Source organism: Lissotriton helveticus, chromosome 6 (assembly GCF_964261635.1).
Source record: "Lissotriton helveticus chromosome 6, aLisHel1.1, whole genome shotgun sequence".
NCBI classification, from domain to species: Eukaryota; Metazoa; Chordata; class Amphibia; order Caudata; family Salamandridae; genus Lissotriton; species Lissotriton helveticus.
Genome location: NC_136067.1, coordinates 1,550,043,836 through 1,550,063,561, shown reverse-complemented (window position 1 = coordinate 1,550,063,561; position 19,726 = coordinate 1,550,043,836). Strand labels below are relative to the sequence as shown.

General features: G+C 42.8%; 1 protein-coding gene across 5 annotated transcripts in view; it reads left to right on the top strand.

Annotated features, from left to right (window-relative positions):
- Window positions 1-19,726, top strand: part of CFAP61 (cilia and flagella associated protein 61) — a 2,132,686-nt gene that overhangs the window by 1,352,962 nt on the left and 759,998 nt on the right. For all 5 annotated transcript variants that reach the window (XM_078649333.1, XM_078649336.1, XM_078649335.1 and 2 more), the window contains one exon: window positions 2,866-3,040. In XM_078649333.1, coding sequence (XP_078505459.1) covers window positions 2,866-3,040 — 175 coding nt within the window. The remainder of the gene's footprint in view (window positions 1-2,865; window positions 3,041-19,726) is intronic.

Below are 19,726 nucleotides of genomic sequence, written 5' to 3'. Positions count from 1 at the left end.
TTTACAACTCCAGAGTCCAGACGCCATTACATATCCGTGACATCATCATAGACATGGAGAAAAAACTTTTCTCAATAAATATATGAATCAATACTGAACTTAAAGTGCAGAAGCCAACACATACAATTTCATATGCAGTCATAAATAATATATTAATGCGAATAAATCAATTTCTGAAATATATCTCGAATATAATCAATTTCTTTGATATGTACAACCATGAACTCAAGCGCGGACTATGCCACATTTCGAACGTCATAGTAGAGATAAAAGAAATATTCTGAAAACATTTGTTCCGTATGCAAGTTCATCACAATTAGAATTTATCCGGTGGGAATATATATAGGTATTCTTAAACAGCAAACTTCCTCTGAGCAATAGCTCCTTCAATGCAATACAATATAATGAAATATAAATTTCAAAAAGGCTGGCTCCGCAATAATGATATTAAATGAAAATGGCTCAGGAATGGGTAAAAAATTAGATTCGTAAGCGTATCATAAGTGAGAATTGATTTAACATGTAAAACACCGGTGTGTACCATGCACAGATAGTATGAGATGCTCCTGTATGGGTAATAATATTGGTCCCCATCTGGAATATAAGCATAGACCATTCCCTCTATCATATTTATGAACGGTCAGACCCTAAAATGATCTGGTGTTATCCATATAAAATATATATTTGGATCGAAAGATAGAATCATCGGTAAGTGCCCTAATTCTTCCAATAAATCTATAAATGGCAATAGCATCTAAGAAAACCGGTCCAGAGTCTAGGAGCATGGCTAACCGTGATGTTTCCTATGTGCACCCAATATTAGAAATATGTGGTAGGAAATCTCATCACAAAAAATATGAAAAAAAAATGAGAAATAAGGAAGGGAGGGTGTTACCGAAGGAAAAAATTATTTTAAAAGAATGTATATATTCAAATACTGAACAATGCAGAAACACATGCAGAAACGGGGGAAATGCTGAGGGACTAAATTCCTATATTTGTTAACAGTTCCTCCTCCCTGTGACAGTTTCACCTCCCAGTTCAAACCAAAGGACATTCTGGTATTGAGATCAATGATATAACGGGATTCGAGGATGCGTCGATGTTTCTCCAATATCGCCACCTCATATATGTTTCATTACTCTATCTATACCACAGAACTTCAAAAGCTGTTTGTTGCTGTTATGCTTATTGTAAAAGTGCCTGGACACCGGGTAATTGAAATTAAGATTAGTTATCGCTCTTTGACATTCTATGATTCATTTTTTTCAGTTGTAACTTAGTGCTCCCTACATATTTGAGGCCGCAGGGGCATTCCAAAATGCAAATTACATATTCAGTGGTGCAAGTAATGAATTTGGTAATTAGTTTCTCCTTACCACTATGTGTTTGATTTTTTTAAAATATATATATATATATACATATAGAGCCATTTTTGCCAGATTGTTCACCACTGTAAGTATACTTTTTGGTTATTAAAATTCAACAAATCCGAACAGGAAATTTGCGGTTGCAGACTTTGGTTTTTATCCACCAAAGTACCACTTGAGCACAATGCATACATTTATTTGTACCTTGAAATGAAGACTTTGGTGGGGGAAGAGAGATTCAATGGTAGTAGGCAGTACACCAATCCTTCATTTTCATTACAATGAAACCTATGTTTTGTTAGTCTTTATTTCTTCCTGCGCCATATTCAGTCTATCTTTGACAGTATCCTATATACTGCTTTGATTTACTTACACGGTGTTCCATTGAGAGAGCAAGTATATATTTAGGTATATTTGCAAGAGGAGGAAGGAAGAAGCATGTTTGCAGGCAACAAAGGTTTCTTGTCTCTTTGACACGTAATTATCATTGTGTAGTAAGAATGGCTTAGTGCCTAGTATGACTGTGTAATTAGTAGGGCATTATGTGTGTTTGCATAGTTACCAATACATTCAGATATATCATTTATAATAATGCTTTGTTGCTGAAAATGTGCAGGTAAATCGAATGTCCGCCAAACGCCATGTCCCACCTCCTTGTACTCTATTTGCCAATCTGGCAATGAGGAGACCAGACAGTTGTAGATTTAAAAGCCAAAAATTGTATTAGCTCCGTTAAGAGTTCTCTCAAGCTGTTGGTATGACCTAGAAACGATTGACTATGAAAAAATCCACAGTGAATCTGGATAGATCCTAGTCCATGCAAATATACTCTACCACTAACTGGCCCAATGCCTACGGTTGAGCAGTGTCAGTCCGCAAGTGTAACAGATGAACCTATGTATGTGGTATTCATTTGGTGTAAAACTATCCAAAGCCAAGGATGCAGTCAACAAGTGATTCGGGAGGTAGCTGGTTTGTGGACTGTTACTGCATAATAACGTAGTATTCTTTAAAGAGTCTTCAACTCTTTCCAGAATTAAAGCAGGGCTGTGGTGGTCATGATTGATATAGGGATGTTGATCTTGATGCATAGAGGGAAAGGCTTGTTTTCTCTATTTTTTACACTTCTGTGTTCCCCTTCTAATTGTGTCCTGGCTGCCGGTGAGCCGAGAGCAACCAGAGATGGTGAGCTTGTCACCCAGACAGGTGGGGCGGACTGACTCTACCCATGGGCAGAAGTGTGAGAAGGCCATGCTTTCCATCGTGTTCACACTTCTCTGGTAGGATAAAGGGTAGAATGAAACAAAGTATCAAGCCTTGCCAATGCAATCACCCAATCTATAATCCTCACACTTAAAAGAGCCTTAATTCATTATGACCACCTAGTCAATGTATGTAGGTAATGCAAATATGTGCAGTTGTTTCAGAGTAGTAATTCTGTTTAAATTGACCACTCTCCTTCTATTTGTGCGCTCTTTATTTCCATGTCCCTCAGGTCCCGTGCCCCTCAGGCGCAGATATCAGTGAACTAGTGACTAACAGAGAAATAGAAGACTGCTCCAACAAGAGGTACACTGGCAAGGTTCCTTCAAACCTTTTTTCGCTACAGGACCAACAAGACTGCCAGCGAGCCCTGAACTGGCTTCAAGACTATTTTGTACACAACGAAGGTAAGAATTCTGGTGGCCATCAGCATTCACAAAAATGTTTTTTTTTTGGGGTAATTAGTGATATTCTTCCCGCGGCTGCAGTATGTAATTAGTGCCTAATTAATTCCAGCAACATCTTTCATCTGTCATGTTTTGTTTTCCAGATTCATTTACAGCATGTTGTCATTTTTTGGTGATATTTACAAGGGGAAAAAAGGCTTGATGTAGTTTAATTATCTGTAATTATTGTATGGCAAAAAATGAAAGTCCTAAGAGCCATGCATAGCTAAACTCATTAACAAACTAATTAAAGAATAATTTAATTAGCAAGCTTGTATTGCAGTCATGTGGAAAATGTGTATCACTGTGCATTGCTTAAAAGAACTTGCAAAACGAAAGAGGCCACCGTCGGATATAATTTTGAGAATTCAACATCCACATGCAATAGCATGTCAGTCTTTTGACAGCTATTCACACGGCGAAAGAAAAAACTCACAAATGAGTACTTTATTTTAAATTAAATCGGGAAGGGGAGATGTCATTGGCATTCATCAGTATAATGGCAGCTTTGTTTTTAAACAACAAATTTGATTTCGGGTTTTTTATGGAGACAATTGGCAGAGTGAGAAAACAATGCTGAGTATTGTTTCGTTAGATGAATGACATTCATGTAATTGTAGCGTTCGTGTGGAATAGGTGTATTGTTTGTATGACACAACCCCTTTTATGCATTATTATTTGCTTTATTTTTGTTATTATCAAATGAGCTTTAAATGTCATGGCCAATCTCGCCTTAAAGCATGTGCACTACTCCTTTCTAGATCCTGTGCATTGCCAGCCAGGGAACGAGAGTGCTCAAACTTCTACCACTTCTTGAAGGTGGGTGTGGCTTCAGTGTATACATACTGCTTCCCACCCATCTGTCTCAGCCCTTAATGACACAAGAGGGTGTGGAGACAACCTCTTCTGTGAAGGATTTTATCACCGATCGCTCCTCTTGCTGAGTCTGTTTTAAGCCCTCGATGGAAGTCCAGGAGGTGAAGAGAGAGAAGGATTGCTCACACTGGCACGCAGAGGGAAGAAGACAAGGCATAAAACAGAGGAAGCGGGGATCAGTCATGCTTGAGGCTGTTGCAGTAGGATCGAATAAGACACGCTTGGAATTCTGGGAAAGATTGAGAGTTTAGCCACTCATGACGGATTTGCCCAGCGTTCGGGCAGATCATCCATAGGCAAATTTCTAATAAGAGATTGTCAGCAGCACATAAAGATACACCAGAAGAGGGCAATTAGCCAAATATGAGCACGTTCAATGGGAGGGTGTCAGCCTGAAAGGATATCTCAGCCAGTCAAGGTCTGCCAGTGGACCAGTCATGCAATCGTTTCTGGTAATGGAGTAGGTACAAGTCTGACAGAGGAACAGTCCCACAAAGCAGTGGGACAAAGCATCAGCCACAAATGTCAACTTTTTAAGTTTGTTTCCCTAGGGATGCATTACCGTAGCTGCCAGCTAATTGTATGTAATGAGCCAGAAGTGTCGTTTTGGCCAACACCATTGTGCATGCTGAGCCCTGCAGCTCCACAAGTACCATAATTCGGTGCCCAGCTGAGTAAGGCATTATAGCACTGTTCCTTTTGTAAGCTCTGCATTCTTTTTTCAGTTTAGAAGGCTTTATTGAATTAAATATGCCAAGTAAATACATTAGTACATAACACAAGCAGAGATAGGAAATTAAAGAAATGGAATTACTACAATCTGAATGTGAAATACAAAACAAATCCCAGAAAGGGAAACCTAATGAATATACTCAGAGAAAAATGCCATTTTAAAATTTTGTGAGGTATAAGAAAGAAAGAGAAGGAAAAAGAAGACAGAAAAGAGAGGAGAGAAAAGAAGAAAAGAGGTTAAGTAAACGTAAAAGAAGTAAAAATAGATAAAGGAGGAAGGAGAGAGAGAGAGAGAGAGAAAGAAGGAAAAAAGAGAAAGGGGTATGTTAAGGTACATGTCTGGAAAGAAAGTCAGTTAAAGGCAGCCATAACAAATCTCTTTTAATTAGAAGAGGGGTAGTCGTAGCATGGGCACGATCAAGTCTATGATGATGACATAATAAGTTCCATCATGCAGCATAAGAGATTTTTGAGGTATCTTTCCAGTTCGAAGTAATAATCTGCAAAGAAATAGCTATAAACAGATCTATAAATTGACGAACAATGTGGGAAACATTCCAAATGAGAGAAGAACCACCCAAAAAAATGTGAACAATTTCAAAAGCATGAATGGAGCATAGAATCTCGTTCAGCTTGCACCATATAAGTTGCCAAAGGGATTTGACCAAGGGACAAAGAAAAAACATATGAAGCAAATTGCTATCAGAGTGAGGGCAGGACCAACATTGACTGGAATCTAGACTTTTAAACTTGAAAAGATCAGAGGGAGTAAAGAAAAGGCGATTATAGAAAAAATACAGGGTTTGAGTGGTGCTAGCCGAGCGAGACAGTGTGGAGTTTAGACCAGATAGACTCCCAAACTTGCAAAGAAAAATCCTGTGCCAAATCTTTTTCCCACGCAAGTTCAGATTTGGATTTGTGACGGTCGAGAGGGGGGCGTGAGAGAATCTTATAAATAGAAGCAGCTTTGTGTGGAGTAGCTAAGTCCAGTATAGTGGCATCAGGTGGGACAGTATCAGATAAAGCAGTGTGGTGTGAGTTAAGAGCAGAAAGGGCTATGGAAAAATCACGGAGCTGAGAAGAATACCTAGTGGACAATTGAGAAGAGGAACAGAAGGTTGGGAAATCCACTAGGGAGCCATTAACAAAAAGTTGGCTCGCGTGCATAATACCTTTTATCAATCCATTCTTTCCAGAAGAGAGCTTTGTTATTGATCTTCAACGAGTGATTATACCATAAAGGGGTAAGAGAGTGTAGATGCTGTTGCGAGTAGGAGGATCGAAACAAGGAGAGAGAGAGTGCCCTGGAGAGCTTAAAGGTAGGGGAAAGAAATCGTTTTGGGGGTTGAGATAAGAGGATAGCAGCACGATAGGGGAAAGGTGTGATATGAGCGAGCTCTAAAGCGCTCCAAGCAGTGCTGAGGGAAGAGGGTGAATCTGCGAGAAACGGACAGATTTGTGTTAGCGTGAAAGAGGAATGAAAACGAACGAGGTTGGGAAAATTAACACCTCCAGAGTGTTTGGGTTGTTGAAGGCGAGACAAAGATATCCTGGATTTACGATTGTTCCAGAGGAAACGAACAAGGATGCGGTTGATCAGGGTAAAGAAATAAGCTGGGAGGGAGATGGGCAACATAGACAAATAGAAATTGATTATGGGGAGAAGCATCATCTTAATGGTCGCTAATCGTCCCCACCAGGAAAGAATAGGGGAGACCATCGTTCAATAAGAGAGGAGAGCTTGGAGAGGATATCCTTATGATTAATCCTGATAGTATCTTTAATAGAGGCCGTATATAAGATACACAAGCATTTAATACTTTTAGGATTCCATTCAAAACCAGAACCATGGAACATATGTGGAAGACAAAATTTATTTAGGGGCAAGACTTCAGATTTATCTATATTCAACTTATAACCAGAAACAGAGGAATAATCAGCAAGTAAAGAGAATAAACTGGGTAAAGAAGTGGCGGGATTTGATATATAAAGTAAAATATCATCAGCATAAGCCGTGAATTTGATGTTCAATTTTTTGTAGACAAAACCAGAATAAGATGGAGAACACCAAATTTTTTCCAAGAAAGGTTCCAAAGCTAAAATAACAAGCATTTACAATGCAACGGTTTCGACTTTGCCAAAGTTAGAGCTATTGGCATTGTAAATGACAAAATTTTTATGTGTCTATCGCATCACCACAGCATCACTCAGCACCACTACAGCATCACTATGCGCTACCACAGCATCACTATGCGCTACCACAGCATCACTATGCGCCACCACAGCAACACTATGCGCTACCACAGCATCACTATGCGCTACCACAGCATTACTTGTCGCTACCACAGCATCACTCGTCGCTACCACAGCATCACTCACCTTTGTCCTCACGTAATACAGGGGTAGCAATGCTATGACGTAGTCGGTAAAAAGAGTGAGTTGCATCAACTCCCAGCCAGCGCCTAACTGTACAGACCGTTTTTTTTTGGGGGGGGGGGGGGGGGGCAGATTTATATATTCGACCCGAAGGTGTGGAGTTTCACTGAGCACCAATTGCATTGTTGCTAAAGAAAAAGGGGGAAATGGAATGCCTTACAACAGTGTGTCCGTAACGCGGGCATTTACTGTTACTGGCATTTTAAAGCTCAGAAGTCATCTGCTCGCGAATGGCATGCGGCGGTTTCAGAGGACGGCAGCAGCGCGGGGCCGCACGACCACATGAAGGCAGCCACATCTGCCTGAATAACAGGAAGCCCAGGCCTGCAGCTTCCTCGGCTCTGGGAAGCGTGTCACTTCTCAGACACCGGCACAGAACATGCCACAGTAATTGCTTTGAAATTAAAGACGGACATATGCGGTATGCGCTGACTCGGAGCACGGCTCGAGGAGCTGGGAAAAGAAGCGCGGCACGGCTCCCTGGAGTAAAATGCAATTTGTAAAGCTTGATTACACAGGCAGCTGCAGAAAATGCACTTAATTAATGAGTGCGATAGATGCACTCGCGAGTACACCACCATCCTCGCCACAGATGTACTGCACGATGCTCGCTTGCAGCACGTGTTAACTATGCACTGTATACGAACTAATACCCACACAACAACTAATCGTACGACATCTGTTCACGAACTAATCTTGCATATGCATCTACATATATTTATGTTACTGGGGGTATTTTTAGATCACTGGTCCACGGGGAGGTTGGGGAGGTGGGGCTGCTTAACATATCTCGGAAGTAGGGATGGTGCTGTGCACATGAGAGCTGAGGGTACGTAGTTTCAATGTAAGAGGTTTAAATACCGCCTCCGGTGCGGAGTGGGGGTGCAGGGTGACAACGTGCATGGGATTATGTAGCTTGGTCGGGGAAGGTGGTAGCCTTGGTAACGTAAAATAACATAAGGCAATACAGGAATCCATAAGTAATTTGTCCACCCAGTGAGGTCTTCCGGACCTGTAACTGTTTAATGTGAAGTCTACTCAATGGTTATGCTTGTATCTATCTACCTTGGGAGGATGAGAGGCTGAGTAGACCCGCCAAGATTTGCACCCGAGGTGAGGACAAATTCCTCTAGTGGAATCAATACTGCACTAACCCCCTTGAGACCGGGCTTAAAGGTAAGATGCAGGCCCCTTCATGCCTATATATAAACAAGATGTATTCATGAATATAAGTTACACATAAGCTGCATGTATATTTAACATTCTTCTATCCATGCTATACATTATAAATAACAATACATATATCTACACGCACACACAGCTATGATATTTATCTGCATGCATTTACGGACCTCAAAAATCTAGACACAAATACACTGAAAACAATGGTGGTAAGAAAAAATGACCCACGTTTAGAAGCACGAAAACAACCCACCTTTACAAACCGAGGCCTGCTCCGTGATCCAGCGCCCTCCCTCGCAGCTTGTTTTATAAGTGCTCGCAATCTAATTGGTTGCTTATTGAAATATCTCTCAGCCCCGGCTGCCTGCTCCTGACAGTGCGGTTCAATAATACCTCTTGGGTGATTGACTTGACCTTACTAGGAAGCATGGATTTTAGGCTGCAGTCCTCTCCTGGCCAGTTATTGACTGCTCCGGCGCATTGTTGAGAAACCGGCTGGCCTTCTCAGAAGCCAGCTCCCCAAAGCCGCGTTTTATGGGTACTTCTGAGCGGAGACATTGATTGCCTAGCAGGCCTTCAGCATGATTGCCAATTCGCAGCATTCCTGGGTGGCAGCGGGTGAATGGATTCGCTCGGCCGCTTCCATCTTGAGCCTTGTCGGGAGGAGAGGGGGGGGGGGGTGGGGTTAGATTTTGAGCCCAGGATGGACTGCATGCATGGAACAGGCGAATATACAGGAACGCCGCCCGGCTCCCGGGGTCCGTATGCACATAGTAAACGCTCACATCCGTTTGGACGAGTCGACGGGACCCGTGACCCACCCGCCCGAGCTCCATGAAAAAAATGGGGGCCGCAAACATCCGGGCAAAAAAAAAAAAGTAAACACCCACAATGGGGGCCAGCGCTGCATGACGTTCTAAAAGGGGCGGGATGCGAAAAAATCTAGGGAACGCCCACAAATCTGCTCCGACAATTGCGGACAGATCTCTCTTCCAATGGCTAGCCTCCATTTATGGAGCTAGCCAATGGAAGAGAGAGGCGGGACAAAGCCCCATACTGGTAAACATAAGATTTCGTCTGCGCGAGCACTGCTGCGCAGTGCTACGCCAGGCGAAACCTAAAAAGGAGGGGGGACAGGGGACAACCTTGCCTGGTACCCCTGTGCAAAGGAAAGTAAGATGACTGAGCAATATTAACCCATATAGAAGTGGAAGGGGCAGAGTATAATAATTGAATAAGTTTAATATTATGAGGACTAAAGCTATGCCAGCGAAGGGCCCCAAACATAAAGTCCCAGTTGACCCTATAAAAAGCTTTTTCCGTATCGAGAGTGATGGCGGCTAAAGGGGTTTTCATACTCGATGCAAGATGAATAATATTAAGGAGAGTTCTAGAATTATCCTCAATAGACCTGCCTTTAACAAATCCGGACTGATAAATGTTGATAAGGTCTGGAACAACAGTATTCAACCGAGAAGCTAGAATTTTTGCATACATTTTACAATCAGTGTTGATTAAAGAAATGGGCCGGTAGTTCTTACAAAGGGAGGGATCCTTATCCTTTTTAGGGAGTAGGCACAACATAGCTTGGGTAAAAGAACCTTTAGACTCACCCGCAGATAGAAAATAAGAAATCAGAGAAGATAGATGAGGTATGAGACAGTGTTTAAATTGAAAATAAAAACGAACAGTAAAACCATCGGGCCCAGGAGACTTATCTTTGGGTAAGAGAGTAATTGCCTGAAGGATTTCCTTATCCGAAATGGGGGCATCCAGCGAAGAGAAGTCAAGGTCAACGGGCGAGGACTTGGGGATGTCAGAAAAGAAGGAATCAATTTGGGAAGGGGACGGGGTTGATTCAGGTGTATATAGAGAGGAGTAATATTGAACAAAGCAATCAAGGATCTCATCATCCGTACTGTGACAGACCCCGCCAGCATCAGTTATAACCGCTATTTTAGATTTCTGCTTCTTAATTTTGAGATAGTTTGCAAGAGACCTACCAGCTTTATTACGCCCCCCGTACATTTTTGAGTTAAACTTTAAAAGGTGATTACAAGCCGAATCGTAAGAGAATTTATTAAATTGAATTTTAGCTTTAACGAGGGAAGAAAGAGCATCAGGGGAATTAGATGTATAAAAGGTATGTTCAAGTTCCTTAATTTGTTTAAGAATGCTAGATGATTTGGTGATAGCCTGTTTCTTTTTTCGCGATACAAAATCGATTATAAAGCCCCTGGCAGAGGCCTTAAAAGCATCCCAAATGAAATGAAAATGAGAAGCAGAATTAAGGTTATTTTGAAAGAAGTCATCCATGAAATGTGTGAACTGATCAATAAATTGTGGATCCAGAAGAAGAGAGTTGTTGAAACGCCAACGGCGGGAGTTGGGAGTAGGTGTGGGAAAATCCAAGTCCAGAATAACAGGGGCGTGGTCCGAAATAAGGATAGAGCCAATTTCTACATTAGTTACGAATTGAAAGGTGTGTTGACTGAGGAAGATATAATCAATCCGGGAGTGAGAGGAATGAACGAGGGAAAAAAATGAAAACTCTAGGGAATCTGGGTGGGAGAGTCTCCAGGAGTCTATTAATCCTCTAGAGGAGATTGCTTTGCAAAAGGATTTTTGCATTTTATTGGGAATGTACCTGGTCTGTGATTTGCGATCCAGGAAAGGATCCATCAGCTGATTGCAGTCACCCCCAACAATTAAATTGACATTCGTGTGTGAAAAAGAAGCTTGGAGAAGTCATTCCAGAAGGTAAGGTCAATGCCATTAGGGCCATACACATTGCAAAAGGATAAAACTGAATCATTAACAACAACTTCTAAATACAACCACCTACCATTTGAATCAGAAAACTCATTCTTTAGCTGAATTGACAAAGATTTATGAAATAAAATGATAACACCATTCTTATTATTGACTGAAGGTGAACAGAAAACATCACCCACCCATTGTTTGCGCAGAGAGGAAAGGTCTTTGTGTGAAAGGTGAGTTTCTTGCAACATAGCGACTTGACATTTTAATCTAGCTAAGTGAGATAAAACCCTTTGCTTTTTGATTGGATTACGAAGACCTTTGACATTCCAGGAGATTACACGAAGACCCTTCATTTAAGGATGAAGGTGAAACATATGCGTGAGGACGGAAATGTTAGAAAAGAAAGAGGAGTCAGATCCAAGAAAAGGCAGGTAACAATAAGTGGGAAAGAAGAACAACAAAGAGTAAAGCAAATAAAGCCTGATAAAATGAAATACAGCATTTTGGTTACAGGTAAAAAGAAAGCATGGGAAACACGAAGAGAGCTAAGTGAGTAGAGGAGGATGCCGAGGAGAAAAACCAGAATGAGAGGAAGAGAAGAAGCAGAGACACATGAAAAATACCCCAAGAAGAAATGAAGAAATGAGGAAGGCATAGAGAGAGAAGGAAGGGGTTGGGAGGCGAGAACTCCCATAAGATGTAGCGGAGAAAACAGGATGGCAAAAAAACCAAAAGGCTCTAGCCATACAGAACGAGAGCAAAACAGACAATAAGGTGAGAGCGGGAGCAGCAGGGGAAGACGACCGCACAACAAAGGGGAAGGTTGAATGCAAAGTCTTATAAACAAGGGGTAGAGAAGTAAATAAAACAAAGACAAATGAAATGAGACCAAGCACGACAATGTAAAACAAATGAAGGAAACTTACCAAACATCCATAGGGGAAGGCAGCGTACTGGGATGTGACAGGAGAAAACGCACAGCGGAATAGTACAACGAAGGAGAGATAGGGTCGAACACTTGGGAGGTATGTCTAAAAAACAAGAGAAATGGATAACAACATTTTAGAATGAGGAACAGTATAACAGAAAATTAGAGAATAACAAATAAAGACAATTGAACATTAAGAGCTGCTGTGGTCCATGGTATCTTCCTTGTGGGTGTTGATGAACTTCCGAAGGTCAACTGGATCCTCGAAGCTGAATGTCCTTTCTTTATACGTAACCTTGAAGAAGCACGGATGGATGAGACCATATCTTGCATTCATGGCACGAAGCGTGGGTCGTAAGTCCAGAAACTCTTTGCGACGAGCAGCAGTCAGCTTTGAAACATCCTGAGTGAAAAAAAGTTTGTGGTCAGACCATAGCATCTGCTTATGCTGCTTAGCAGAGTGAAGGATGGTCATTAGATCAGAGTAAAGGAGAAAGTACGCAATGATGCCCCTGGGTTTCGAGGAAGCAGAAGAATTTTTAGGGCCAAGGCGGTGCGCCCTCTGAATATTAACATCCAAATGCTTAGGAATACCAGTGATAGGCAGAACTTGTGACTTCAAGAAGTGGATGATATCAGACCCCTCTGAATTTTCTGGAACACCATAAATGCGCAGATTATTGCACCTATTTCGATTTTCCAAGTCCTCGGAGGTTTTCATAAGCATTTCAACTTCTTTGGTGAGACTGACGACCTTGGCAGCAACATCCTGAACATCACTAATCTGTTGTTCAACATCCGTTACCCTTTTGTCTAAGTTGGACCATTTTTCGTCAAGTCTCTGTCGTGTTGTGGTGGTATCCGCCATAAAAGGGCGAATAAGGCGAAGTTCCTCCATAATATCATCAAGAGTGATAGGAAGCGGAGACTTGGAGGGTGAAGGGGGGTCTTTTTTGAGGCGCTTACCAGAAGAGGCAGAGTCCTTGCGCGCAGCAGAGGCAGCAGTAGAAGCCTTTGAATTTTGCGTATGCTCCATTGTGGCTAATGCAGGTGGACTTAATGCAAATGAAGTAGCAAACACCTCACAAAGATGCCCAAATGACAAAAGTCTCCAAGAAAACCACCACAAGAAAAAACAAAAATCTCCTTAAGAGCATTGGTAGCATGCAAAGTCAAGCAACAGCACCAGAGAGGCAGCGAGAATAACGGAAGCAAAGACTGTTCCACAGAGCCCACTGGCGCAGATTACCACAAGAAGCTGAGGCAAAAACGAGTAGGAGCATGCATAAGCAAATTAAAGTAAATGTCTAAAGTTGCAGCAATATGTATAGAGCAGGGAGGAAAAAGGAAAGCAAAGAGTCCATATCCGTAGGAATTAGGTTAGAAAAATCACTTGTTGTAAAAAAAACGAGTGGAGAGGCGAAACAGAAAAACAAAATGGCGGTCGTAACAGAAGAAATCACTTTTCCACATTTTACTTCATGAAAACGTGAGTAATGGGAGCAGCCAGCATACCCATCCGCAGGGGGGCATTTCTGACGTCTGAATCAGCCGTTTTGTTCAGGATACGCTGATCAGAAGCGGGTCCTTCGTCCGAGAAGCGCCGCCGAGTTGCGGAGCTCAGGGAGGGGCGTGCGATCTGTAAGCTCTGCATTCTGATCGTTTTCAAGTGAGGAGAAAAGTACCTGTGAATGGAAGGCCTTGGTGAATAGAACCCAGTTAATCAAGCAGCTCTGTATTTGTGCATGGCTCTAACTTCACACATTTCATAAATCACGGTGCTGTCAAATATATCTCCTTAAAACATGTGGCTACTCCCATTCCTACTAGACACTCAGTTATAATATGGGAGTTGCCGAGTCCACCACTAATAAAACCCAGGAACATTGTAAATGCTCGCGACAGACATCGTCGATCTCACGGATAGCCTGAAATGAAATACGTATGCGCATACTTAAACTTAGCTAGAGGATGTTTCCCTCCCAAACATAAATATTCTTGTGCACTTTCAAACTCTGTAACAGCTGTAGGCAAACCAGTGGAAGTGGCGGTTGGGACATCTTCATATATGCCCGTCCAGTGCCATCCCAGTCTCTAACTAAAAGGGCAATATCCAATGATACAGCACAGAGCAAAAGCAAACATGGAGTCCAGACCAGAAACGTATTTCATTACCAAGCAAACAAGGAAATTTATTTTGGGAATTTGGTAGTATTGATTGACATGATGCTGTGGTACTTAATCTAGGCGGTTAACACCTGTAGTAACAATGAAGTAACTTCATTCCTGTCTCTGCTCACCATGATGCAGGGACATTGACGAACCCTGATTTTGGGTTTGGTCATTTTAAATAATCAGGGTGAGAAAAGCCACTTGGGGCCGATTTACAAACTAAGGGACTTTAAATTGTGTAACCAGACTTTCTGCTTACCGGACGGGACCGATTTTGATACATTTATCGAAGGCATTGGATAGTTCACAGTGAGATTAAAGCTAAGGATTCTGGAGTTCGTACTTTAATTGAGCAAATCCTTTTGGTGCCCTCATCAATATTTTAAAACATAACCTTTCTGCTAAGTTCATTTCTTCTGGACATATGCCATGGATTTATACTCGGAAGGGGAAAGGGCCAATATCAAGTCCCCTATATATATATTTTTATAAAACCTTTATGGCTAGTTCATGCACCGTCATCAATTTACACACAGCATAAAGATAGAGCTTGTTGTGTACAAAATCTGTACTTATATTAAACTTCCACGAGTCTAGGCTGCTCTATATTAGCCCTACCACGTGTTGGAGAGCTGGCAGCAATCAGGGGAGAGGAGTTGGCTAATGGCTAGGGCGGTCGACCTTGAATCTGGGGAACCAGGTTCGAGTCTCTGCAATGACCCTGAACATCCTGTGATTCTGGGCATATCACATAATCTCCTCGTGCCTAACAGATATGAATGTGTCCTCATGTAATGCAACTGGTGCTGTGTAAAGCACTCTGATACCCGATTCGGGTCAAGTTCACACTATATAAAACTCTGTAAAAAAAAAATCAGATATTCCTTATTTGGTGGCTGTGCACCAAGGCAAAGCTTTTATGGAAAGTAATCTTAAACCAGATTGTTGATAAATGGGGTCCAGCTACCAGTGGATCAACAGAACATTCATTAGGGCAACGATTCGTCTGCCTTTAGGTCTTCCTCTGCTTACATTTTTAAAATACTTGGGAAATGTATGTTTATTCTGCGTATACTAAACATATTGCAAAACTAGTTACTTCTAGGTGCAGAACGATGATAGTATGTAAAGCTCTGTGCCCTGAACGGTGTATTTTATAACCCTGCTAGTTCATAGTCACAGTGAAATTACTTTGTGATGACCTTATGTCAACCTGAAGTACTTGCTGACAAAATGTATACAGTTTTGAAAATGTATTCTTTTAGTTTGCATAAGATTTTTTTAACCTTTTTAACAATTTAGCAACATCATTCCCGCACCTAGAGTAAATGTATAATTAGACAGCCCTGACACAAATCAATAGTCACACTATTATATTCTAAAATTAGTTCAAACTAAAATTCCTTGATAGTTAACATAAATATTTACGTGTATTTGTACAGTGCATGTTCACTTCAAGGCGCATCTAAGCTCTTCCCAGCATATGCTTATTGTTACCCACGTCAGTGGTTCTTATTTTTCAACCTCAGAAACATGAAAGCCTTAGTGGACCGGCGTGACTTGGATCTGTGCCTGTGGGGTTAAACACAAGCCCTTACACTGCATGCAGCCCTTGGACCCGGCGGTGTTGTCCTCATTAAAAGGGGCAGGAATTCCCCATTCGATTAGTAACCAAAATTACTGACTGAATCTGGAATTACAAGAAATGCGGATATACCCACTTCTGGTGCTCCCTACTCAGACGCCTCACCAGCTAACAACAGGTACGGTTAGGAAAGACTCTGAAAATGAGATATTACTATGTTAATCCAGCACGATAAGAAATGGTCCCATTTCTTAGGCAGCACTCTGGGTCCCAGTCTGAATAGCGCAGTATTCTAACATCCCATAATTACTGACACCTGCACTATTGCTAATTTATGGATCAGAAATACTGAAAAGGTATTGCTGGTACAGGCAAATTGATGCCCTAATATGGATCTTATGGTTAGGCAAGAGTTGGAAATGTTATGACTTGAGATGCCCAACAGAAGCAAAACAGATTTTAGATAATCTTCTTGAGACTGACACTAAATGAACAATAACGCCCTTCCACTTTACTTTATGCACAGGTAAGAAGTGTAATGTGTTGGTCATGCTGCTTTTGGGCTGTAGGATGGCGCAATTATTATTTTAAGTTTGACTTGTATGGTACTTGCACCATTCATAGTGAACATCTTGTATTCTGTACTTAGCTTAACAGGCTTTGAGTCAGTCTTCTTCATCCATAGGCTTCTTTTGCCTTGGAACCTTTAGTTATTGACTTGTAATATTGCCAATCACACCTTGCATCAGCCTACAACTTATTTTGGCATCACGGTTTTTCTGTTCACTTTTTAGGCATCACCTTCCCATTCGATTTAAATGTGTGAGGGACTGTTTTACAGTCTGTGAGTGGGGCTGCGACCCGAGAGAGAACGCTGAAAAAAGCATCTGAATAATAGATGCTATAGAGAAAAAAAGGTTTGCTTTATTTTTTTGTAGAATCCATTTATCAGATGCTTTTGTCTGTGTACGCTAACCACATAGGCCGTCATCACCTTAGAAGAAAGCACTGTTGCCACAAAGTATATCCACTCAGGGGCCCCATCAGACCCTGCCCTCACAACGCCTGTGTAGGAAGGTGGATATCTGACTATGGTTACCCCCAACTTTTTGCCTAGAGGTTTGCTGGTTTTTTACTTAGTTGGCCTGGGATCCTGCTATTCAGGACCCCAGGCTTCCTGCTCTCTCTGTTAAAATGGACTCCATGTACCTTAGGTACAGATCTAATTGGATACTGGGTCACCTTATCAGTCCCTCTACAGTGTACCTTAGGTACCCAGGGCATAGGTGTACCCAGGGCCTACCAGGGGCTGCAGCATGTATTATGCCACCACTGGCTGGCCATCCAAACTGACACAACTGGCTGCTAAGACAGCTGGGGCAAGGTGGTGTAATCATCCTTTGCTATAGATATAGCCTACCTATATCTAACCCTAAAATGGACACATATATTCCTATCAGTCACTCCTATGGCAGGCCTTATCAATCCTGAAGGCAGAGTGCTTGGAATTATGTGAGATGGTTCTCTGGCATGAGCTGAGCCCGTCTGCAGCTTGCGGAAACAAGTCCTAATAGCTGTTCCATGATAACGCTATACCATATACTCTTAAGTGCATTATAATCCTCGCGGTTGAATGCTAACTTTGGTATAGCATTATCAAAACATGTCGAGTAAGGTGTCATACGAATTGGAATTCTACCCCCTCGCCAATTCTGGCGACGGGGGTAGCATTCCACCCTTCTAGAGGGACACGACATGTATGTAACTGTGAACCCCGGTTAAAGTTAAACGAAGCCTAAGCATCACAAAACGGATGCTGCCACCACAGACACAAGTCTGACCTCCTGCAGCTGGGAGTCCTTCCAGCGAGGGAGGCCTGGACAAAGGGTTTCCTGCCTTGGGAGGTGCTAGCACCACCCCAGACAGGATTTTGTGTATTGAGGTAGGGAGGCCTGAAAGGAATGAGACATGCCTGGGGCACACAAGGTGTCCCTGTGCATACACCGGTTCAAACCAGTTGCTGGGGCACTCCAGCCCCAGCTCTGGCGCGAAACCGGACAAAGGATAGGGGGTGTAACCACCCCCCTTCCTGGTCCCACCCATAGGAGGGACCTAGTCGTAGTACAGCCCCCTTTAGCAGGATAAAGGTAGGAGCTGGTCCCATTCCAGAAGAGATTTATCCTGACAACTTTACAAGAAGAAACTCTGGACTTCGACGTTCTGCTCCACAGAAGACTGAAGAATCTCCCTTGTGGGCAAGGAGTGTACACCCTGCAACTGCAGGCACCATCAAGCGTCCTAGCGGTCCACTTTGTCGTCCTTCCTGCCGGATCCAGGACTTCAGAGCCCGACGAGACCCAGACTCCCAGACCTCTCCGACCTCTACCTACATCTGCAGCACAGCTGAGACCCGTGGGTGCGACGAGACACGTGGGACCGGCCATCTTGGAGAGACTGCACTTCGCTTCCAGCACGACTTCAGAGGCATCCTCGAGAAAGTGCTTTAGGGATTGAGAAGCCCCAGCCCCGAGCAGCTCCTGCACCGAAGACCAGCCCCCCAGCATCCACGAGATCTGCGTGGGGCCCTTTTGCTTGATTGCTGCTCGACGCGTTGTCTGGTCACTTGCCGGCTGGCTAGTGGCCTCCTAGACGACGAACCTTGAAATCTTCACTGCTGGTCTGGTTGCTCCAGACTGGCCCTTGCTCCCTTCCAAGAGAGGAGCACCCTGGACCCTCCTGGTCCACTCCAGACGCCGTTTCCACCCACCGCGTGGGTTGCCTTTGCCAAGGCCTGTTGACTCCAAATCCGGATCCGACACCGCCGACAGCGAGAGCCTGCGTGGGACAGCTCGTGTCTCCATCCTGGTCGTCAAAGACACCTCCTGGTCCACGTGGCTGCAGAGACAAGCGTCCACTCTTCACCTGATCGCGACAACAGCATCTGGTTCCTTCCTGGTTCCACACCGGTCACTGGCTAGTGACTTTGAACAATGTCCCCTCTGCTTTCAGGTCCTCTTCTTCCTCGATCCACCCGTGGATCGCACCGGACATCTTCCCCCTGGTCGCCTGCAGCATCTTTTCTTCCAGGTTCCATAGACTTCAACGCAGAAACCCGACACGACTTCGCACCTATGCACCCGCAGCCCGTGGGTGAGGTAACAAGAGCATTTCGGTGCTCAAGGGTAGCTTGATCTCCTAGTGTCCAGATTCACAGTCGTTTTAGTCCTAACCAGTCAGGATTGTCCGTACTCACCTTTTTCCAAGGAACATTATCTTGCCACTTTTATTATTTCCTATTGATTATTGTCTATTTATGTTATATTTTAGTTTAAACATTTATGTGTATTTTATATTGTAATGAATATGTTATATTTGAATAATATTTGTATAATTTGTGGTTGTTCATTAAACATTATATGATTTTAATAGTTTTTGCTTTGAATGTCCTCCCCTTCCACATACTAGTTCCCTTTGTTTTTATCATAATTGCCTAGGAATTGTTGCATATATATTATTTCCCTGTCCTAGGAATTTTTTATCTCTGTTCAGGGGGTCCTTGTTTTTTACATATGATCCACCTCTTTCTTGACCTTCCAAGAGGCTTGGAAACTTGCAACTGTCCTCCCTTGCTAAAGGAACATTCTGCAGACCCTTCCATGCTTGCCAGTTACAGACCGATACCCTTCTAGCATTCATGGGTAAGGTCTTATAGAAAATAAACCAACAGACGTCTCAACAAATACCTCAACGACCACCAATTCCTCATTACCACTCAGTCGGTTTCAGACCCAACCACAGCATTGAAACTGCCCTTATCGCCACCACAGATGACACCTCCATGACTATGGGCAGAGAAGATAAGTAGGAAATGGAGGAGGAGGGTGGCCCTTATCCTCTTGAATTTCATCCTCCTGAATTTCTTCACAGCATTTGACACATTATCTCACCCCATCCTCCTCCAATGCCTACACAG